At 43.2% G+C, this 23,526-nt stretch overlaps 1 protein-coding gene and 1 pseudogene across 2 annotated transcripts in view; one reads left to right on the top strand and one right to left on the bottom strand.

Annotated features, from left to right (window-relative positions):
- The window catches only part of LOC147333478 (alpha-2-macroglobulin-like), a 63,536-nt gene that overhangs the window by 6,681 nt on the left and 33,329 nt on the right, over positions 1 to 23,526 (top strand). Inside the window, exons 4-15 of the mRNA XM_086266942.1 lie at positions 3,959 to 4,011; positions 4,117 to 4,137; positions 4,687 to 4,852; positions 4,927 to 5,011; positions 5,107 to 5,254; positions 16,412 to 16,529; positions 16,623 to 16,732; positions 16,829 to 16,996; positions 17,231 to 17,458; positions 19,087 to 19,150; positions 19,245 to 19,390; positions 19,796 to 19,945. Of these exons, the coding sequence (XP_086123068.1) occupies positions 3,959 to 4,011; positions 4,117 to 4,137; positions 4,687 to 4,852; positions 4,927 to 5,011; positions 5,107 to 5,254; positions 16,412 to 16,529; positions 16,623 to 16,732; positions 16,829 to 16,996; positions 17,231 to 17,458; positions 19,087 to 19,150; positions 19,245 to 19,390; positions 19,796 to 19,945 (1,457 nt within the window). The remainder of the gene's footprint in view (positions 1 to 3,958; positions 4,012 to 4,116; positions 4,138 to 4,686; positions 4,853 to 4,926; positions 5,012 to 5,106; positions 5,255 to 16,411; positions 16,530 to 16,622; positions 16,733 to 16,828; positions 16,997 to 17,230; positions 17,459 to 19,086; positions 19,151 to 19,244; positions 19,391 to 19,795; positions 19,946 to 23,526) is intronic.
- LOC147333479 (uncharacterized) overlaps positions 1 to 23,526 on the bottom strand; it is a 167,981-nt pseudogene that overhangs the window by 134,739 nt on the left and 9,716 nt on the right. The window lies entirely within an intron of this gene.

The following is a 23,526-nucleotide window of genomic DNA, read 5'->3' as shown; positions in this document are numbered from 1 at the left end:
CGACTCAACAGGGCCATTTTCTAGAAATGTCTGAGCACACCTGCTTTCACGTGGTTCCTAAAATGCCCCCGATTAAACGGTGAGGTCGCTGGTACCGGGACATTCCGGTCAAATTACCCGGAACGCAGATAGCGACTCAGAACGTAAAAGGATAAAAGGGCGCGGTTTCCCGCCGCCTTGACTGGAAGACGGGTTGAAAACTTAAATTAACGTGCACAAACACGCCACCAAGTGAGCCACCATGACAAACACTTTCTTCAGAACATGTTATAAAAGAACGGTGTGGATAAAGACGGCTAATGTAAGAATTGGTCACTTACCTGAAAACGTTACCAAGTCTGCAGTGGATGTGTGTCTGTCTCGTTCAACGTGCAGAAAATCTCCCATGAGGCCATGCTCCTCGCGTGCGGTACATGCCAAAGGTCATTAGTCTTACTCAAAGTTTTAAGTTAGTATTGGGGGACAAAATTATATTGATTTTTGAACCATTAATAATTAAAGTTAAAGACAATGATAAGTATGAATACCAGTGTCTCAGTTATTTTGAGTACTTTCTATGAGATATATTGAGTAGATTTAAATAATGCACCCTGTGTTTCAAATACAGAATTTTTTCTTTTAAATAAACTTGAACAAAAGAGCTCAGTTCAACTCAAAAACTGGTGTTGAAAATTTAAGCATTCTTTTCAGTATTTTCAACTCAAGATAACACTTTTGTGATTTTCAAAGATTTAATTTAAGTTAAGTCATTAAGTCATTTAATTTAAGTCATCTAACTTAGAATTATAATGATATTTACTAAGCCCCTGAATAATTTTTTAGGGTCTATGCTATTCTACATGCTTTTAAATCATTAAAAATTACAATTGAATTACAAAAGTATTTTAGACTTTAGTTTACTTCAGCCTTATTCAATATAAATCAGGTATCATACAAAAAGTTAAAAATAACTTCAAATTCAGCAGGGCTGGACTGGGACAAAATATCGGCATTTTGACTAGATTTTCAATTTTTTTGTAGTTTATTGCACTTTTTTGCAATTTATGTAATTACTATGCACTTAATGCAGACATATTATTAATAATTTGGGCTATAATGGTTGTATTGATGTATAGCAACTTGAAATGCTCCCAAAAATGGCTCTACAACATGTAAAAATATAATATAAGCTCTGGTGTGCTTGGTTCTATGGTAGGTCTTAAAGGGTTAATGCGGCCTATATTCCAGTACGCCTTATGTATAAAAACAGACCCGTTTCAGACACGTTCATCGTCAGTGCGCCTTATGGTCCGAAAAATATGGTATTTTAAAAAACAACAAAAGGAAAAAAAATCCCACAAGTTTCATATTTGAGCTCACACTAATGACGAACTTCACATTGCAAAAGACAGCTACTGACAACGAATGGTATGCAGTTATTTCACAGTGATGAGAAATAAAACATGCAGAATACTCAGAGTGCACAACTTCCCCCAAAGGGCAAAGGCCATATTATATTTTCCATTTTGAGACCTGCTGCTGTGATGGAGAATTAGACAGTAATTCAAATTCAAATTCAAATTCAAATTTTATTTGTCACGTACACAGTCATACACAGTACGATATGTAGTGAAATGCTTGGACAACTGCTCGTGACCTAAAGAAAACAAAAAAGGAAAAGGCTATGAATAAGATAGGAAATAAATATGAAAAATTAAAAAGGGTAAATTTAACTAGGAAGGAATAAAATATAAATTAAGGTTAAAAATGAAATAACTGTACAACACAAATTAGAATGAAGGGTAAATTTAACTGGGAAGAATAAGATAAAGATAAATATATAAATTAAAGTTGAAAATAAAATAACTGTACAACACACTGGGAAAGAATAAGATAAAATATATAAATTAAATTGAAAATAAAATAACTGTATAACAAAATACACAATACACAATATAGAACTATATAAGAATGTATGAACAAAATACACAAGAAGTATAAATAAATATATACACAATAACAGCAGCGTGATTTAAGTGATGAAGTGAAAACAATGTCCAGAATGTCCAGTGTGTGTGTAAGAACTGTATGTGTGGGTCAGTACTGTGTGGTGGTGTGATTGAGAGACCGTATCGCCTGCGGGAAGAAGCTCCTCCTCAGTCTCTCTGTGTTGGTCTTCAGGGAGCGGAATCGCTTTCCTGACCTCAGCAGAGAGAACAGTCTGTTGTTGGGATGGCTGAGGTCCTTCACCATCTTCCTGGCCTTGGTCCAGCACCGCCTGCTGTAGATTGAGTGCAGGTCAGGGAGCTCGGAGCGGATGGTGCGCTCAGCTGACCGCACAACCCTCTGTAGAGCTCGTCTGTCCTGCATGGTGCTGTTCCCGAACCAGGTTAAGATGTTTCCCGCCAGGATGCTCTCTATGGTGCACGAGTAAAAGTTCCTGAGCACCTTGGAGGGCAGTTGGAAGTCTCTCAAGCGTCTGAGGTGGTAGAGACGCTGTCGGGCCTTTTTCACCACGGTGTTGATGTGACAGGACCATGACAGGTCCTGCGTGATGTGAACTCCGAGGTATTTGAAGCTGTCCACTCTCTCCACTGGGCACTCGTTGATGACGGGGGTCTGGTAGTTCCTCTCCTGCTTAGTGCTGAAGTCCACTATCAGCTCCTTTGTCTTACTGACGTTTAGAAGGAGGTTGTTCCTCTGGCACCAGTTCTCCAGATTCCTAATCTCCTTCAGGTAGGCCGTCTCGTTGTTATCAGAGATCAGGCCCACCACGACGGTGTCGTCAGCAAACTTGATGATGGTGGTGGAGCTGGTAGTGGCCACACAGTCATATGTGTACAAAGAGTACAGCAGGGGGCTCAGAACACACCCCTGGGGGGCTCCAGTGCTGAGAGTGGTGGAGGCTGAGACATGTCCGCCCATCCTTACTGCCTGTGGTCTGCCAGTTAGGAAGTTGGAGATCCACTGACACATAGATGAGCTGAGTCCCAGATGCTCCAGCTTGGTGGTGAGTGTGGAGGGAATTATGGTGTTAAATGCAGAGCTGTAGTCTATGAAGAGCATTTTAACATAATTCCCCCTTCTAGTGTCCAAGTGAGTGAGTGATGTGTGGAGGAGATGAGAGATTGCATCGTCTGTGGAACGATTTGGACGGTAAGCGAACTGTAGTGGGTCCAGTGTGTCTGGTAGTGAAGAAATGATGAAGTCTCTGACCAGGCGTTCAAAGCACTTCATCACTACTGAGGTGAGGGCTACAGGGCGATAGTCATTGAGAGAAGCAGGGTGGGGTTTCTTCGGGACAGGAACAATGATGGACTCTTTGAAGCATGTGGGGATCACCGACTGAGATAAAGAGATGTTGAATATCTCAGTGAACACAGGAGCTAGCTGGTATGCGCAGTCTCTTAGGATACGACCTGGGATGCCGTCTGGTCCTGCTGCTTTCCTGGTGTTCACTCTCTTGAAGGCTCTCCTTACTTCATGCTCGGAGATGACGAGCACGTTTCCGGTGCGTTTTCAGCTTAACTTTGTAATCGGGGACAGATAGCACAAAATGAATCATGTCTGAGTAATGCCTCTTAGTTTATTTCAGAGTCAAATTCTTTTTATGTGAAAGTTTAACGGTTTTAATTTTTAAAACTTCACAATAAAATAAATATGTTTAAACATGGCTTTGGAATTCAAAGTACAAAAAAATCGTGAGGGAAGAATATGGAGGGCCTCGGGTGCCCAAATGTATTAAATACATAATTAAATAATAAATTAAATGTGTCATTAACTAAAATATAAATTAGCAATATCAGTTCAATTTCAATAAATTCTATACATATGTCTCATACATGTCAGTCCATTATCTGAGATCTGTCTAGGCTTGCTGTGCAGGGTAACCAATCAGATCCATGTTTGATAAGTTGCAGTGACTTTGTTTTAAAGTACAAAGAGAGAAACAGAGGTAACCTCTCAATTCTTCTCAAAGTGAATTTCAGAGTCGTTGCGATGGATAATAAAATGCGACCTGCCAATCAGCTGGTGAGTTTTTGAACAGTATTATTAATAATGCTGTTTGCAATTTGGATGCAGTGATTTACACAACAGTTTCTTAACTCCACCTGTCTTTCTTCCTTTTTCTTTCAGTATGATGTCATTGAACTTCAGGTAAGAGGGCGCCTCTAGAAAAGGCTTTTCCTTCTCTTGCAAATGCATCAACACAACACTGAACACATGCAGTCAGACAGACTTGAAGGTTCCCTGCTCACTGCTTGCATACACACTGCTTCTGCAGTATTACTCCAAGTTACTGACAGTGCAAGCTTTAAAAACTGGACAAAGTGGGTTGCATGTATGTAATACACACCGTGCAGGGGTCTGTTCTGTCACTTGATGCCCCACATGTGAAAATAAAATGACAGTGATTAAATCAAATTAATAATTTTGATTTAATTACTCCACAAACACAGCCACAGCTTCCCTGTCATTACAGCTTAGGTTTCTTTATATCACTTAGTTTTTAAACATTTATAAACAAGTGCTTCACATCTAGAAGAGGACAAAGCTGGCTACAGATGAAGACAGGACATCTTTATGTCCCCCTAAATTTATATTGTCCCGTTTTAGCTCTAATGTTGTTGAAAAGGAAAATAAAGAATCTAGTTGGTACTGTACTTACACCTGTGTAGTAGCTGTCACTGTCACTTGATTTAACAGGATCCTCACAGTAACAGGATTGGACAGTGGCTAAATGAAACATCCAATAGCAGAATACTGCAGCTTTCTTACTCCTTGGACGCTGAGGCCCCTGAGGGACCGTACCAGATCATTGTGTCAGTGGGTGAGAGGAAAATATCTCACAACTTCAAAGTGGAGAAATATGGTAAGTCAGTCTTATTTATTCTTAAATTCTTTGTTGTAATGGAGTGCAAATGCTGACATTCATATTTCCCCCAGTTTTACCCAAATTTGATGTGACAGTAAATATATCTGAAGAAGTGAGTATTGGGCAGGAAGACATTGAAGCTAAAGTGTGTGCAAAGTAAGGAAAAGTTCTTTCAGGACAAATTATGTGTTGTAAAATCTGGAGTTTGGAGAGCAAATGACTCATAATGTTTACTTATTTTTCTTAAACAGGTACACGTATGGACAGCCTGTACCAGGACGTGTTACAGTCAATGTGTGCAGACCTACTAGGTACTTTTTCCAGGGTATATTGGTGCACAGTGAGGATGATTTGGCCCTATTGCAGATAAGTGCGCCCTGCCACACAGAGACAAAGCAGGTACAGTTATGGCTTCATTTCTCTTTTTTCCCTGATACTTTGGGTACATTCAGGCCCCTGCATTAGCATTACAGCAAACGGGTTGCCTGCTCTACCCAGCTGAACTGGCGCCGTGTGTCCTCTTTACTTTATTTCCCTACAGTTCATCGTCTCATACTTTCATCCACGGATTTGAATTGTTAGTGATATCTCATCTTTCTTGGACGGACGTGTCAGCTCCAAAGGAGTGAAGTGGTTATTGTTGTGCCTAAAAGGCTGCATAGGTTGTGTTGGTGTTTCTAATATCTGCTAGATGATTAGCTTTACTGGTAGGGCTAAAGCAAGTGGTGTGTCTCATCATGTCTGTCACACAAAAGAATACAACTTCTGTGGGAAATCTAAGAACTTCAAAAATACTCTGATCTGACTGGGACACCTAAACAAACTGAACAAATATACACATATCCAAAGATTCAGCTCTTGTTAAAAGTTTGAACAATTTACTGAGTTACTGCTCAGTGTTGGGAAGGTTAAAGTGTATTCCACTACAGATTACAGAATACATGCCTCAAAATGTATTTTATTCCGTTACGTTACTCAATGAGAGTAACATATTCTGAATACTTTGGATTACTTAATACATTATCATTCTTTTTACTACTACATGAATGAACTATTTCTGTGTATTTTATTACTATTACTGAAGGCTACTCTCCACACCAACACCAACTGGATGTTTAAATCTTAATATAAATGAGTAACAGTAGGTGGACATTAGGTAAGGCTACACTTTTTGCAGTGATCTCGTATAGAAAACTATTCCGCGCGTATATAAAACAGGTCCGCGGCTCCGATAGCTTTACTTTGTTGTCTGGGTCAACTTTTTGAGAGACAGAGAGAGGCGTTGAAAGGCTGCTCCAACGGAGCTTATTGTTTCGGAGGAAAACACGAACACAGTGTAGTCGAGTCTCAATACAGTGGCTTTCAAAAGTATTCGGCCCCCTTGAACTTTCCCACATTTTGTCACATTACAGCCACAAACATGAAACAATTTGATTGGAATTCCACGTGAAAGACCAACACAAAGTGGTGCACATATGAGAAGTGGAACAAAAATCATACATGATTACAAACATTTGTTACAAATAAATAACTGGAAAGTGGGGGACATAGCTACAGTGGTTTACTGAAACATGCAAACACAAATGGAAATGCAACCTGAACTCTCTCAGGCAAGCTTCCATGAGTTCAAGCCCTGCTGTTGTTGGCGTTTGTTTTAGATTCAAAGAAGGAAATGGGAGTAAAAGATTTGATTTGATTTGATTTGATATACCTTTATTAGTCCCACAAGGGGAAATTTCATAAGGCTGCCGACCTATTGCACGCAATGGCGGCGCCATCTTACCTTCCGACCATACATACATGACACAAAACATCACATGGGGAAGACAGGTCAGAGAGGTATAACAATGGAAAATGCACCACATGAGGAAAGATAAGGAGAAAAAAATAACTCCCCTGGATGGATCGACAATGGGATAAAAGTTCAAACTGGTTCTTTGCTAAGTTGTCTGTTATGTGTAGAAACAATAATCCCTTGAGGCAGGTGTCCTTGTTGTGCTTGGATGGTTCATAGGTCAACATAAAGTGCCTGATCGAACTGAACTGGAAATGAATGTAAAAGCTGCCAAAGTCTCAACACAAACTGTTCAAGCCCATTTTAAAAATTCCCAAGAAAGTTTGTTTATTTGGAGGCCAACAAACAAACACACAAAAAGGTAGTGGGTGAAGATTTTTTTCACAGTACTGTATAACATATATATGGTAGTACTGAGATTTTGAGGATGTAAATGAGATGCTGCTGGGAAATTTAAATGATACAGTGGTTTTGTGAGGTGATGCCATCATACTGCTATACAGTCCCAGCTCGACAGGATGTTTGGGATGTTGTGGAGGATACGGCGTCTGTGTTTTCCAAAAAGAATTTCAGATTTCGAATCATCTGAGCACAGAGCATTGTTTGTCGTTTTAAATGAGCTTTTGCCCAGAAAAGAATGCAGCGTTTCCAGTTCGCATTCGCATTTGACTTCTTCTGCACAATGGAGCTTTAACCTGCGTTTGTGGGTGGCATGGTGAACTTTGTGTGCAGATATTGATTTGTGGAAGTGTTCCTGAGGCCATGCAGTGATCTGAGTGGCAGAATGATGACAGTTTTTCATGCATTGCTGCCCGAGGACCTGGAGACTGCAGCCATCTGATAGTGGATTTTAGCCTTATCCTTTGCATGTTTTGATGACATTATGCGCTGCAGATGATGAAATATTCCCCGTCTTGATAATTTTACATTAATGAAATTATTCTGTCATTGTTCTACAATTTGTAGACACAGTCCATTGCAGATTTGTAAACCTCCGCCCATCTGTATTTGTGAGAATCAGAATCAGAATCAGAAAGGGTTTTATTGCCAAATGTTGAGCAGGTTTACAACATTAGGAAATTGCTGCGGTGCTTCAGTGCAAACATACTGTCATAAATTACGCTTAAATAGACATGAAAATAAAAATAAGAATAAGAATTAAAAGTGCTAAGTAGACAGATATATACATGATATATACATGAGTGCAGGTGGTGATCAGTGTCAAACATGGAATGATGCAGTGAACACAGTGTAGGGTCATGTGTTAGTGGTGGGGACAGTCATACGGTTATTGTTCATGAGTCCGACAGCAGAGGGGAAGAAACTGTTCTTATGGCGAGAGGTTCTGGTGCGAATGGACCGGAGCCTCCTGCCTGAGGGGAGCAGGTCAAACAGACTGTGTCCAGGGTGAGAAGGGTCAGCTGAGATCCGAGCTGCACGCCCCAGTGTCCTGGAGGTGTACAGGTCCTGCAGAGATGGGAGTCTGCAGCCAATCACCTTCTCAGCAGAGCGCACAACACGCTGCAGTCTCTGTTTGTCCCTGATAGTGGCTCCAGCGTACCACACGGTGATGGAGGAGGTGAGGATGGACTCGATGATTGCAGTGTAGAATTGCATCATCGTCCGTGTTGGCAGGTTGAATTTCTTCAGCTGCCTCAGGAAGTACATCCTCTGCTGGGCTTTCTTGATGACGGAGGTGATGGTGGGCTCCCACTTCAGGTCCTGGGTGATGGTGGTACCCAGGAAGCGGAATGAGTCCACAGAGGTGATGGGGGTGTCAGTCAGGATGATGGGGGGGAGTGGAGCTGTGTGCTTCCTGAAGTCCACAATAATCTCCACTGTCTTCTGGGCATTCAGCACCAGGTTGTTGTGGCTGCACCAGGACACCAGACGTTCAACCTCCCTCCTGTAGGCAGACTCATCCCCGTCCGAGATGAGCCCAATAACGGTGGTGTCATCTGCAAACTTGATTAGCTTGACAGACTGGTGGGTGGAGGTGCAGCAGTTGGTGTACAGGGAGAAGAGCAGAGGAGAAAGAACACAGCCCTGAGGGGAGCCGGTGCTGATGGTCCGGGAGTCCGAGACATTCTTTCCCAGCTTCACGTGCTGCTTCCTGTCCGTCAGGAAGTCAGTGATCCACCGGCAGATGGGATCAGGCACATTCATCTGGGAAAGCTTGCCTTGGAGATGGTCTGGAAGGATGGTGTTGAAGGCAGAGCTGAAGTCCACAAACAGGATCCTGGCGTAGGTTCCTGGGGAGTCCAGATGCTGCAGGATGAAGTGTAGGGCCATGTTGATGGCGTCATCTACAGACCTGTTGGCTCTGTATGCAAACTGCAGGGGGTCCAGGAGGGGGGCCGTGAAGGTCTTGAGATAGGAGAGAACCAGGCGCTCAAATGACTTCATGACCACAGATGTCAGAGCCACGGGTCTGTAGTCATTTAGTCCAGTGATCCTAGGTTTCTTGGGGACAGGGATTATGGTAGAGGACTTGAAGCTGGCAGGCACATGGCCTGCAGTGAGGAGTTGAAAATGCCAGAAAACACTGGGGCCAGCTCGTTTGCACAGTGTCTGAGGGTGGCAGGAGACACACCGTCTGGGCCGGGAGCTTTTCGAGCATTCAGACTCTTAAACTGCTTCCTCACATCTGCTTCATGAATATGAAGAGTTGTGGTGGGAGGAGGTGGTGTGAAATCCTCTTTTGTGTGGGGTGAGGAGGGGGGTGTTGTAGGTGAACAGTTTGAAGGTGGTGATGGCTCTATGGAGGGGGGAGAGGTGGGGGAATGAGTGTCCAAAGTGCCTCTATTGTTGGGGCCGTTGGAGGTGTGAAGGCTGCCTGATGGCTCGTCAAAACGACAGTAGAAGTCGTTAAGGGTGTTGGCTAAGAGCAAGTCATCAGTGGAGTGGGGGGTTTTAGGCTTGTAGTTGGTGATATTCCTAAAACCTTTCCACACAGAGGCCGAGTCATTCTCTGAGATCTGCTGCTGTATCTTCTCAGAGTGCTGATGTTTAGCAATGTCCACTTCTTTAGTGAACCTGTACTTGGCCTCTCTGTAGCAGTCCCTGTCTCCGCTTCTGAACGCCTTTCTCTTTTCCAGCCACAGCTTTTTGAGTTTAGGAGTAAACCGGGGTTTGTCATTGTTATAACTCACCCTGGTGCGTGATGGCACAATGCTGTCCTCACAGAAGTGGATATAGGAGGTGACAGTGTCCGTAAACTCGTCCAAGCTGTTAGAAGCAGCCTTCAATGTGTCCCAGTCTGTGGTCTCCAAACACGTGCGAAGCTCCTCCACAGCCTCGTTGCTCCACAGTTTTTTCGTCCTCACGACAGGTTTGGAGAGCTTCAGCCTCTGTCTGTACGCGGGGATCAGGTGGATCATGACGTGGTAAGAAAGTCCGAGTGAAGCGCGGGGCACCGCGCGATAGACCCCGCTGATCGTGCTGTAACAGTGGTCTAATGTCCTCTCCTCTCTGGTCGGGCATTTAATATAGAAACTCTGAGAAACTCTGAGAAAATGAGAAACTCTGTCTCTCTATGATGATCTTTTAATAAGATAAGATAAGATAAGATAACCTTTATTAGTCCCACACGTGGGAAATTTGTTTTGTCACAGCAGGAAGTGGACAGTGCAAAAGTTATGAGGCAAAAATTAGAATACAATAAGAATAAATACAGTACACAACTGTACAGAATAGAATAAAATAAAATACTATATACAGTAGAATAAAATAAAAATAAATATACAATAAGATAAAAATAGAATACAAATACAAATACTATATACAACTGAGTAAAAATACAACGATGACAGAAAGGATTATTGCACTTAGCATTATTGCATATGTATGGATGTGTGTGCTTGATCAGTTAAAGTCTTTATTATGGAGTCTGACAGCAGTGGGGAGGAAAGACCTGCGAAATCTCTCCGTCCCACACCGTGGGTGCCGCAGTCTCCCACTGAAGGAGCTGCTCAGTGCTGTCACAGTCTGCTGCATGGGGTGGGAGACGTTGTCCAACAGGGATGACAGCTTAGCCGCCGTTCTCCTGTCACTCACCACCTCCACTGGGTCCAGAGGGCATCCTAGAACAGAGCTGGCCCTTCGGATCACCCTGTTCAGTCTCTTCCTGTCCCCAGCAGAGATGCTGCCGCCCCAGCAGACCACACCATAAAAGATAGCAGAAGCCACAACAGAGTCATAGAAGGTCTTCAGGAGTGGGCCCTCCACTCCAAACGACCTGAGTCTCCGCAGCAGGTACAGCCTGCTCTGCCCTTTCCTGTAGAGGGCGTCTGAGTTATGAGTCCAGTCCAGTCTATTGTTCAGATGAACACCAAGGTACCTGTAGCTGTCCACAGCCTCAATGTCCATACCTTGGATGTTCAGTGGTTGCAGTGGAGAATGCTTGTGCCTGCGGAAGTCTACCACCAGTTCCTTGGTTTTACTGGCGTTGATCTGGAGGTAGTTCAGCTGGCACCAGTCCACAAAGTCTTGGGTCAGACCTCTGTACTCCTTGTCGTCCCCATCAGTGATGAGGCCGACTATTGCAGAGTCATCAGAGAACTTCTGCAGGAAGCACTGGGTGGAATTGTGGGAGAAGTCTGCAGTGTAGATGGTGAAGAGGAACGGAGCCAGAACCGTTCCCTGTGGGGCCCCCGTACTGCAGACGACCCTGTCCGACACACAGCCCTGAGTCCTCACATACTGTGGTCGGTCGGTGAGGTAGTCCAGGATCCAGGTAGTGAGGTGATGGTCCACTCCAGAGTTCACCAGCTTGTCCTTTAGAACCGAGGGAAGAATGGTGTTGAAGGCACTGGAGAAATCAAAGAACATGATTCTCACAGTGCTTCCAGCGGTCTCCAGGTGAGCGAGGGAACGATGTAGGAGGTGAATGACGGCATCATCCGCTCCAATGCCAGGCTGGTAGGCAAACTGAAGTGGGTCCAGTGATGAGCTTATTAGGCGCCGAAGCTGAGCCAGGACCAACCGCTCCAGGGTCTTCATCAGGTGGGATGTCAGAGCCACCGGCCTGTAGCTGTTGAGGTCCTTGGGGCGTGAAGTCTTTGGCACTGGTACAACACAGGAGGTTTTCCAGAGCTGTGGGACTCTTCCCAACCTCAGGCTCAGGTTGAAGAGGTGCTCCATCACCCCACACAGTTGGTCCGCGCAGGACCTGACGACCCTCGAGCTGATGCCATCTGGACCCGCTGCCTTCTTGCCATTACAGTTTTTTCTGATTGCTTAAGCACATTTTTTGTAACTATTGGCTAATTTTGCAAAACTCTTCACACAAATAAGAAAACCTGTCACCCAATCATCAAAACATTGTAGTTCTCTTGCAAAAGCAAACACAGCTAGATTAACTCTTCACACCTTCGTAAAAATGGTGTTTCTGTATCAAACAGTACACACAAGCCATCATCTACTAAGCACACAATGCGCCAACTGCACACTGATGGTATGAATACAAAACACATCTGGCTTTTGCTTTCTCTGTGCACAAGGTAGGCTATGTCAGTTTGAGCTCATACTTCTGTCATAGATCCATAAGCATAGAGGGATCCAAACTTCAAGTACTGGTGTTTATTCAAACACATCAAAACAAACACAAGTGTTTATTTCCAAGTATAGGATTATTTGCAATCGCCATAATGACTATATGGGTTACTTGGTCTGCAGTGAACATGCTTCCTCTGCCCCAGCATCTGGTCATCTAGCAATTCTGTAAAGTAACAATTTCAGTATTTTTACATCAATGGTATTGGTGTGTTTCTCATTGGCATATGGCAGTGCTACAAATCTTTGTGCGAAGTGACTGTACTAACCGATTCTCATTTCAAGATGTCCTTATGATGCTTGCTACAGTGTAGCGGCTCGAGTTAGGCTGGACCCGTTGGCCAGCTACCCTCAGGGTCATTCCACGGTTGATTACATGGTCCACTACTGTAGCTCTGATGTCATCAGCAATTCTATTTCTTACTCTTCCTACCCTTCCTCTCCCCCCTCCTCATCTTCCTCTCCCCCCTCCTCGTCTTCCTCTTGCTCCTCCTTGTCCTTGTCGTCCTCTTCATCCTACTTCTTCACCTCCACGTCCTCTTCCTCGGCCTCCTCTACTTCTCACTCTTTCTGCTCCCTCCATTGTACTCCGCACACACAGCTTACCTGTATTATAGTGCTTGGGCTGATTGCAAAGTGAACTAATTATCTAAAAAAGTTTTCACATGTGAAAGTGTGCCAGACAGTTGGCAAATTAGTGTTAATGATAGCCATACATGTGTATACTTTTGCTAGGAGTGTGTTGGAAATTTGGTAATTGAGTGTTGTGCAGTGAATTGTGCCTACAGTTTTGCAAAGTGTGTGTTACAAAATTGCAAACTGAGTGCAAAGCAGTTTTTGTGCTTTTAGTTTTGCAAACTCAGTGAGTGGTTTTGCTATAAGTCTGAATAGTTTTAGAGATTGTGCTACAGGAATCACAGTTAGGGTTTAAGCATTCAGAAAAAACTGTAATCCTCCTCAGTTCCCTCCTAACCTGGGTGGTTGAGAGAGACAGGCTGGAGCCTTGTGTTGAGTGTGTATTGGATGCTGCAGTTGGGGGTGGGGGGGAGTGAGCAGGGTGAATAGAGGAGGTGTGAAGTGTCTGAGGTGGAACAGCAGCAGTGGGGGTGGGTGAGTCTGCAGCCGATGTTGTAGACTGCCTCATGGCTGAATCAAATCTGTTGAAGAAATGATTCAGTTCATTTGCCCACGTCACATCCCTCCCAGGCAGAGAGTTCTGCTGTTTGTGGCCCGAGATGGTTCTGAGGCCTCTCCAGACTTCACCAACGTTGTTTTGTTGAAGCTGGTTCTCCATCTTCTGCCTGTAGCTCTCCTTCCCATTCCTTATCAGTCCCCTCAGCTCTCTCTGCACCCTTTTCAACTCCTCTTTGTCTCTGGATTTGAAGGCCCTCCTCTTCTGCTTGAGGACGGTTTTAATTTCTGGGGTAATCCAAGGTTTGTTGTTGGAGAAACACCGTACAGTCCTGGTAGGTACGGTGTTATCCACACAGAAGTTTATATAGTCAGTAATGCATGTAGTAAGGCTGTCGATGTCCTCTCCGTGGTCATCACAAATCACCTCCCACACAGTCGACTCAAAACAATCCTTAAGAGCCTCCTCGCTCTCCTCTGACTCTGTACTCTGTATCTCTGCACTGTGCGGGTGGCTGGTGGCTCCCTGCGCACTAAGGGCTCATACACAGGGACAAGGTGCACCAGGTTGTGATCAGATCTGCCCAGGGGAGGGAGAGGTGATGAACTGTATGCCTCTTCTGCATTGGCATACAGTAAGTCCTGTGAAGGTGGGCAGTGTGGAGTCCAGTGAGGCATGATTGAAGTCCCCTGATATTATGAGAAGGGCTCTCGGTGATTGTGTTTGCAGTCTGCTGACCACAGAGTGGAGAGAGTCACAGGCTGCATCCGCGTTGGCCGAGGGGGGGACATACGCTGTTATCGCGATAACATGCGAGAACTCCCGGGGCAGGTAGTACGGACGCATGCTAACGGCTAACAGCTCAATGTCTCTGCTGCAGAGTTGCTCTTTTACAGTGATGTGCCCAGGGTTACACCATCTGTCGTTCACAAAAACTGCCAGTCCCCCTCCTTTCCTCTTACCGCTGTCTCTGGTCCTGTCCGCTCGCAGCAGCTGGAATCCCGGTAGTGTCACGCTTGTGTCCGGAGTTAGCGATGTTAGCCACGACTCCGTTAGCATCATGATGCTACATTGCCGGTACTCCTTCTGTGACCAGGTTAGCGACGTGAGCTCATCCATCTTATTGGGCAAAGATCTTACGTTTCCAATAATTACAGAAGGAAGAGATGGTCGATAACGTCTCCTCCTCGGGCGACGGCGCTCCTTCCCAGCACGACACCCCCGTCTTTTCCTCCTCAGCTCGCTGGGAATATCGGGTCTGTCCACCGGCAGTACCGCTGCAGGACGCAGCGCTAACAGCTGATCCTTACTGTAAACAAAGGATCTCTGCTCTGGGTCCCCAGACACGGGTGAAAAAAGTAGAAATAAACTGAGAAAAACGACCAGGACTAGTACAAAACGGTAGAACATGGTTGCAGAGTCTAATTACTAATACATTAGTTATAAAAAAAAATTACGAGAAAAAAGATAAGAAAGAAAGAAACTCAGAATGAGCAGAGCTGCTGTAACAGGCTGCCGCACACGGGGGGCGCCGGAAGTAGTATACACATTTATCTGAATGATCTGTTGCCAGGTAACATAATCAGTTGCAAAATGTTCCTTCAGCTGTTTATGTTTAGTACAACTGACCCCTCCAGACTTTTGTCCCCCCACCCTGCATACTATATTGCTTGCATCAAATTCTAAATGACTCATCATAGTTTGAACTAGAGATGGACCGATCCGATATTACGTATCGGTATCGGTCCGATACTGACCTAAATTACTGTATCGGATATCAGTGAGAAATAAAAAATGTAATCCGATCCATTAAATATCAAAAAAGCACCTCACAAAACTTGCGACATGGCGTAACTCGGCTCATAACCGAAGCACGTTGGAGCAGTGTGGTCACGTGATAGAGCGGCTGTGTGTATTTGTAGCCTCACCAGCATTTTATCTCCGGGGAAGTTTTCCCAGAGAGAAGTAAAGCAAGTGTGTAAGTTCATCTCTGAATGTTTGTAAAGCATTCCCGCGTTAAGCTTAACAACCGATATATGGAGCGACTCTCTCTCTCTCTCTCTCTCTCTCCTGCTGCTACTTCAATCATGAAACTGCTTAATGATCAGCTGATCGGCTTTTCTGTCGCGAGTCCGTCTCTCTTGTTTGTTTTTGGCCCACTTTGCACCAGAAAGAGGAAACCAGCGGCTGAACAACAGCAGCACATTTAAGCTTGATCAGCTGTTGTTAGAATTTATTTAATATTACTTTCTACACCAGGATCTTTTTCTACAGCTGACGGCTGTAACTGTGCAGGGGCGGATCTAGCAAAGTTTAGCCAGGGGGGCCGATAGGGCATTAACAGGGAAAAGGGGGCACAAAGACATACTTTTCTTTCTTATTCTCATTTAAAATGTCTAGCTTTTAATAAATAATTATCTGAGTCTTACACCCAAAGTTTTAATCTAAAAATGTATAGAAGTCCGTTACTGTATATAGTAACTGTTAAGTCTAATATACCCTAGTAAGCTGTAGTACTTTTTCCTTTGGGAAGGTACCATCTGTGCAGTCTGCAGTTCTGTTGAAGAAAGATGTTGAATCTATTTAATTATTCTTGAAAAATAATTGATTTCTGTGCATTTTCTTTCACACTGCATCAAATTAAGGTTGATTACGTCGATTAAGCATCATGAGGTGTTATTTTAAAGTACTCTTTAAAATACCAGAATAGGGAGGATGTTGTTGAGGATCAGTTTTGCTGAACTATGAAATATTTTGGGTGCAGTGTATTTTTTACATACAGGTATAACAGAATAGCTTTAGTGTTGTTGTTTATTTAAACTTGAGTATGAACTTATACAAAATGCAGCAACACATTAAAAAAAGTTTTATTGATTAAAAACACTATATTGGATTCATATCGGTATCGGCAGATATCCAAATTTATGATATCGGTATCGGACATAAAAAAGTGGTATCGTGCTATCTCTAGTTTGAACATTTAATATATTTTATAGATTAGACTGTGAATGAGATTTGATTCTAATTTTGGTTTATTCTTGTATCAGTGATTTTCTTTCTTTATTGTTCTTTCCAGGCAGACAAGACTGGCTGTGCAACTGTTTCCTTCAACATGTCAATTTTTACTAAAATAGACCAAAAGGTGCTTGAAGATGTTCTGGATATCAGGGCCAAAGTTGAAGAAGAGGGAACAGGTAAGGTTTTTTATTTCTTTATAATGACACATTAATGTGTATTTAACCAAAAAGGCATTCACAGGATTGTAACATGAACGTTTTTACATTCAGGTGTTTCACTCCCTCAAGAGAAGAGAGTCACGATTTCTTACGTCCTTGGAAAAGTGTCTTTCATTAACGTGCCCAAGGTTTGGGAACGGGGATCTAATGTGGAAGGAAAAGTAAGCCTAACATGTTGTTTTCAGCTCAGTTTGTCGTACAAAGCACATTTAAATTGTTTGTATTTTCCATTGATAGAGCATTGTGTTCTTCAACAGGTCAGAGCAGTGTACCACAATAATACACCAGTTTGTGACGCACCGGCCTACCTGTTCACGGGAGAAATGTGGCGACCACGCTCACTACAAAATCTGACAACTGACAGCAACGGTGTGGCCTCATTTTCTTTCAGCACTGATAACTTTGACCAGGATATCCAACTCCATGTGAGCTGACACACGGAAACAATGTGTAATTTAATGCAGCCATGACAGCAGCCTGAAGCCACAATTGGTTTGTGATAGGCTGCAAATGTCCAAATACCTCCCACAGTAATAAGCTGCAATCCTGAAACAGTTTATGACTCATCTTCCTCCACCTTTGCCTTGCTTATAAAGCCTCGTTGTCCAATGTTATTTGTAGATCAAGTTTTTAAATTTTTGTTTCCTATCCCCAACTAGGCAAGCCTGACACCAACACTGGGCTACCCAGGATATAGAACTGCATACTATGACAGGGGATTTCACACATTATTCATGTCCCAGCCGTCTTCTCCTGATATTAAAACAATCAGCTCTCTAGAGGTACAGACGAAGGATAAACCAGCTCCCTGTGATGCAGAAGAAGACGTATCAGTCAACTACACTATAGTGGGAGAGTCTCCGGGGTCTGTGGATGTCATTTATCTGGTGAGTTATCTCTGGGTTTACTATAAAGTTGAACATGACCAGACTTTGTGTGTGTTTGCTAAAAAAGTACTGTTGTAATGCCCATCATGACTGAAGAAGAAACTTTCAGTCCATCATGAGAATCCAGCAGCTTCGATCTATTTCAGCATAAATACTGATCCAGCCCAAACTATATGCTTTGGCAAAAAGGAAAAAGCCTAAACATAAAACTCGGATGGCGTCTGTCTCCTGAATCCAAAGTGGAAGCTGGTTCCACAGACTTCAGGTCTGGTCCCTGTGCTTTGTCCCTCATCATTTTCTGTCAGCTTAGTAATTAGCCTCAGTGTTTGGTCCTTTGTTCATGATATCCTTAGTTTTCTCTCTCTGTTAAGTATTTAAATTCTTAGGCCTTCTTAGTTTTAGTCATCTGGGTTCTGCTCTCAGTTAAAGTTGTTTGTATTTTAGCCCTCATTATAGTTATTGTGCTTTTCCTGTGTCCCCTGCACTTTTGACTGATTGACTGATGACCTTTATTGATCCAGAAGGAAATTGGGTTAAAGGCTGCCAGCACTCCAGCGCCATCTTACCCTTCCAGCCATACATACTTTGCACAAACATCACATGGGGACAACAGGTCAGAAGAGGTAGAACAGTGGAAATACACAATACACGAGGAAAGACGAGGAGAAAAAAGACCCACCCAGACTGAGCCCTTAAAGGGAGATCGGTTTGAGAACAGAAAAAACACCTCAGCACACGAATCTTCAAATCTCACAACAAAAAAGACATCAGAGGCATCATTAAGAAGAAAAATCTTGATCCTAATGTTCTTTCTAACTTCAGGCCAGTTTCTAAACTCTCTTTTATGTCCGCAATTTTGGCAAAAGTTGTTCTCAAGCAACGTCCGACCTTTTTAGATGTTTGTGGCATTTGTGAAGCATTCCAGTCTGGTTTTAAATCTTGTCCTGAGACTGCACTTTTACGAGTTTTTAATGATCTTCTTATAACTGTAGACTCAGGTTGTTCTGTTGTTTTAGTCCTTTTAGATCTGACTGCTGCCTTTGACACAGTTGATCACAACATTCTCTTATGGAGACTCAAGCACGTTGTTGGTCTTAAAGGCTCAGTTTTATCATGGTTTAAATGATACCTGTCAGAGAACTCTTGGGTTATGCCCCTCTTCCTCTGCCCCTGTGTGTTGTGGTGTGCCACAGGGCTCTGTTTGGGTTCCAGCTCTGTTCTCCTCATACATGCTGCCTTTTTTATTTTCAGTTCATTTCAGTTTATTTTTATTTCAAACATTTCAAACATGTGCCTTCACAACCATTACAAAATATCATTCCACTATTTGTTTGAAAAGGAGTAGGCAGAAGTATTTACTTATTTGTCCCTACCCCCTCAAGTTTTACCTCTCATTCATTTAATTTTTTTAAAATTATTATTATTTTTATTCCTATATTTAGGAAATACAACATTCCCTTTCATTGTTATGCTGATGACATCCAAATTTGCTTCCCTTGAATCTGGATGTCTCTTAACCTTTTAATTCAAACACATTGAATTAAGGTGTCAAAACCTTTCACTGGTAGTGATGTCCACAGATATCAGTGCTAGTTCATTCTTGTTTTTAAATGATTTCTGTCTTCCAGGTGTTGTCCAGAGGAGCTGTCACCATGCAAGGACAAAAACAGGTTGAAGTGCGAGACAGATCAGGTAATATTCCCATATTTCCACAAATGCCACAGCCAAGCATTGACGTTGGTCTGTTTTGTTGATCTGTGGATGCATGTTTGGACCTGTGTTTCAGTGAATGAGGGCCAGGTGTCCTTTAAAGTCAGAGTGTCTCCTGAGATGGCTCCAGAGTTCCAGGTTGTGGCTTATGCCGTCCTGCCAAGTGAGGATGTAATTGCCCACAGTGCTGACTTCTCTACTGACAAATGCTTCAGCAACAAGGTGAGTGTAATTCTAGAGGTGTGCTGTGTGTTTGGTGTCTGCAGTCATGCCATGTCGTTCAAATCAAAGTCAAATTCAGTTGGCTAAATCACCTGAGGATTTCTAGCATCAGTAAATGGACTGGTTGTTGCACAGCTGTTTCTACTCTACCTAAGGATTCAAATTGCTTCTTTATATGACCTCATGACCCGCTCACTCCCATTTATACAAGCACTTTTTCAATGATGATGCAAGTCCTACCTATCTAACACTGACACAGTGTTCATACAGTGTCCAACGTGGGCTACAGCCATCACATGGGACTCATGATTTGTCACTCACCACAGTGAAGCAGCTCATTTAGCCAGCAGTGCGTGGGGACTCATCACAGTCACTAAACTTCTACGGGTGTTTTGTGTGTGTCAGGTGTCAGTGGAGTTTTCACCGTCTTCAGCCGTCCCAGGTGAAGAGACCAACATGCAGGTGATGGCCCTGCCACGTTCTCTGTGTGGTGTGAGCGCCATCGACAAGAGCGTTCTCATCAAGGAGCCTGGGAAGACTCTGGATGCAGATAAGGTAACTGCTGATATTAACACCAGTGAGGTGGACACATCCCTTATTTCCAGAGCCCGTAGTGTCGTGAGTTACCAGCAGCTCATGTCTGGGCAGTCGTACATTGAACTGTTTTAAACAGTCAAATGCTGAGTTTGTCTAAAAACAAACTGGTATAAAAAATACAAGGTTACAAATGCATGTGTCTGTGATGATAGTCAGGTAAATGCATCACCTGCCAGTCAGTGTCTACAGGGAGTGCAGAATTATTAGGCAAATGAGTATTTTGTCCACATCATCCTCTTCATGCATGTTGTCTTACTCCAAGCTGTATAGGCTCGAAAGCCTACTACCACTTAAGCATATTAGGTGATGTGCATCTCTTTAATGAGAAGGGGTGTGGTCTAATGACATCAACACCCTATATCAGGTGTGCATAATTATTAGGCAACGTCCTTTCCTGTGGCAAAATGGGTCAAAAGAATTCAATTCAATTCAATTCAATTCAATTTTATTTATATAGCGCCAAATCACAACAAAAGTCGCCTCAAGGCGCTTCATAGATACAGAGAAAAACCCAACAATCATATGACCCCCTATGAGCAGCACTTTGGCGACAGTGGGAAGGAAAAACTCCCTTTTAACAGGAAGAAACCTCCGGCAGAACCAGGCTCAGGGAGGGGCGGGGCCATCTGCTGCGACCGGTTGGGGTGAGAGAAGGAAGACAGGATAAAGACATGCTGTGGAAGAGAGACAGAGGTTAATAACAGATATGATTCAATGCAGAGAGGTCTATTAATACATAGTGAGTGAGAAAGGTGACTGGAAAGGAAAAACTCAATGCATCATGGGAATCCCCCGGCAGCCTACATCTATTGCAGCATAAAGATAGTGTCTGTCTCCTGAATCCAAACTGGAAGCTGGTTCCACAGAAGAGGGGCCTGAAAACTGAAGGCTCTGCCTCCCATTCTACTTTTTAATACTCTAGGAACAACAAGTACTGTATTTTCACGACCATAAGACGCACTGTACTAAAAGGCGCAGTCTTAGTTATGTGTGCCATTACTGTATTTAACACACACACATAAGGCGCACTGGATTATAGGGCGCATACAAGTACCGTATGCGTATTTAAAAATAAAGCGGGAGCAAACCTGAGTTCGGTACCTTACTTACATTTCTATTACCGGTAATCGTCATCATCAACAACACACAAGCATACAAGTATGCATATTTAAAAATAAAGCAGGAGCAAAACAAAGTTTGGTACTCACATTTTTATCATCAATCAAACCCATCGAAGTCCTCATCCTCTGTGTCTGAATTGAACAGCTGCGCTAAATCTCCATCAAACATTCCAGGTTCACTCCCAGGCCGCTCGCAGCCTTACTTTGAACGGGCGGTTCACACCGATGTCCAGCGGTTGGAGTTCCTTTGTCAGGCCTCCCGGAATGACAGCAAGCTCACAGTTCATTTGTTTCACTAGTTTTTTCACATCGGCTGTGAGGTGGGCACGCATAGAGTCACAGATCAACAGCGATGGTGATGCGTGGAAAAAACCACCTGGTCTCCTTACATACACCTCCCTCAGCCACTCTTTCATCATTTCCTCATCCATCCAGCCCTTTTCATTTGCCTTAATGATGATTCCTGCTGGAAACTTCTCTTTAGGCAAAGTATTTCGCTTAAAAATCACCATAGGCGGCAGTTCAATGTTCATCTCTTCAGCTAGTGAAACTGCTTTTAGCCGAATGGTGACTGTCGAAACGCTTCTCCCGCTCGTTCTTTGCTCGATGATCCACCGCTCGAGTCTTTCCTCCAACTCGGGCCACCTCGCCTTATGTCCGCGGAAACTCAGCTGCGTTTTCTTGACCTGCCGGAGCTTGTTTTCTAGCTTCCTCCATTTGCGAACCATCGATTCGTTAATCTTAAATTCTCTCCCCGCTGCTTGATTTCCATGTTCCTCCGCATAGCTGATGGCCTTCAGTTTAAACTGTGCTTCATAAGCGTGTCTCTTTGCCATTTTCAGGGTTGTTAAAACAACGATGTTCCACATAATGCACATACCTGTCCTTTTATACAGGTATGTGCGATTGTCCGGTATATACGATCAATGCCCACACTTCACCCTTTAGCGTTCTCATGGTGTTCTCTACTACGTCCTCCTTACAACACACAGGGCGCACTGCGCTATAGGGCGCGCCGTACTTTTTGAAGAAAATCTAAGACTTTTAAGTTTGCCTTATGGTCGTGAAAATACGGTAGGCCTGCAGAGCGAGAGCGAAGTGCTCTAATAGGGTGATATGGTACTACAAGGTCATTAAGATAAGATGGGGCCTGATTATTTAAGACCTTGTATGTGAGGAGCAGGATTTTGAATTCAATTCTGGACTTAACAGGAAGCCAATGAAGGGAAGCCAAAACAGGAGAAATCTGCTCTCTCTTTCTAGTCCCTGTCAGGACTCTTGCTGCAGCATTTTGGATCAGCTGAAGGCTTTTCAGCAAGTTTTTTGGACATCCTGATAATAATGAATTACAGTCGTCCAGCCTGGAAGTAATAAATGCATGAACTAGTTTTTCAGTGTCACTCTGAGACAGGATATTTCTAATTTTAGAGATGTTGCGCAAATGGAAGAACGCAGTGTTACATATTTGTTTAATATGTGCGTTGAAGGACATGTCCTGGTCAAAAATGACTCCAAGGTTCCTCACAGTGTTACTGGAGGCCAAGGTAATGCCATCCAGAGTAAGAATCTGGTTAGATACCATATTTCTAAGATTTTCAGGGCCGAGTACAATAACCTCAGTTTGATCTGAATTAAGAAGCAGAAAGTTAGCGGCCATCCTGGTCTTTATGTCTTTAAGACATTCCTGCAGTTTAACTCATTGGTGTGTGTTATCTGGCTTCATGGACAGATAGAGCTGGGTGTCATCTGCATAGCAGTGTAAATGTATGCTATGTCTTCTAATGATGCTGCCTAAGGGAACCATGTATAATGTACACAGTCGAGCAGGGCGATATGGCCAAAAATATTTATCACGACATATATTTGAAAATTTGCGATAACGATATAACTGACGATATAATTGATGCGAGACAAAATACAACTCCACAACATTACTAGCGCAAAAAGACAACCTTCCATTTATTTTCACTTAAACAAGAAGCTGGTTTTTATGAACATTAAAGCTTTATAAAAATGTAACAGTGCAAATGCAAATTCCTTGCTGAAAGTTTAACCAAAAGGCATTTCCAGTAGAAATGGGCTGACATATCCTGAGCATAACCATGTATAGCATAACCATGTATAATATCCACTGAAGTTAAAAAGAGGTGCTTTGCAACATTAAACTGCAGTGTACAGTATGTAGTTTTCGGTGCACGGGATTATAAGGCACATTAAGCGAAACAAAGCAGCCAGATAAATCAAACTTTATTAAACTCATTCTTCTTGCTTCCTCCACTTCTGTACCATTGATTCCTTAATGTTGAATTCTCTGGCAGCTGCTCTATTCTATTCCCATGTTGTTGCAGTAAATGGTAAATGGCCTGTATTTATATACCGCTTTACTAGTCCCTAAGGACCCCAAAGCGCTTTACATAT

Source organism: Aulonocara sp. 'chitande type north' Nkhata Bay, linkage group LG3, assembly GCF_057382095.1.
Source record: "Aulonocara sp. 'chitande type north' Nkhata Bay isolate Kocher_YH1m ecotype deep benthic linkage group LG3, A_spYH_male_GT1.1, whole genome shotgun sequence".
Classification (NCBI taxonomy): domain Eukaryota; kingdom Metazoa; phylum Chordata; class Actinopteri; order Cichliformes; family Cichlidae; genus Aulonocara; species Aulonocara sp. 'chitande type north' Nkhata Bay.
The sequence above is the reverse complement of the archived record's forward strand: the minus strand, read 5'-3'. Positions and strand labels throughout refer to the sequence as shown.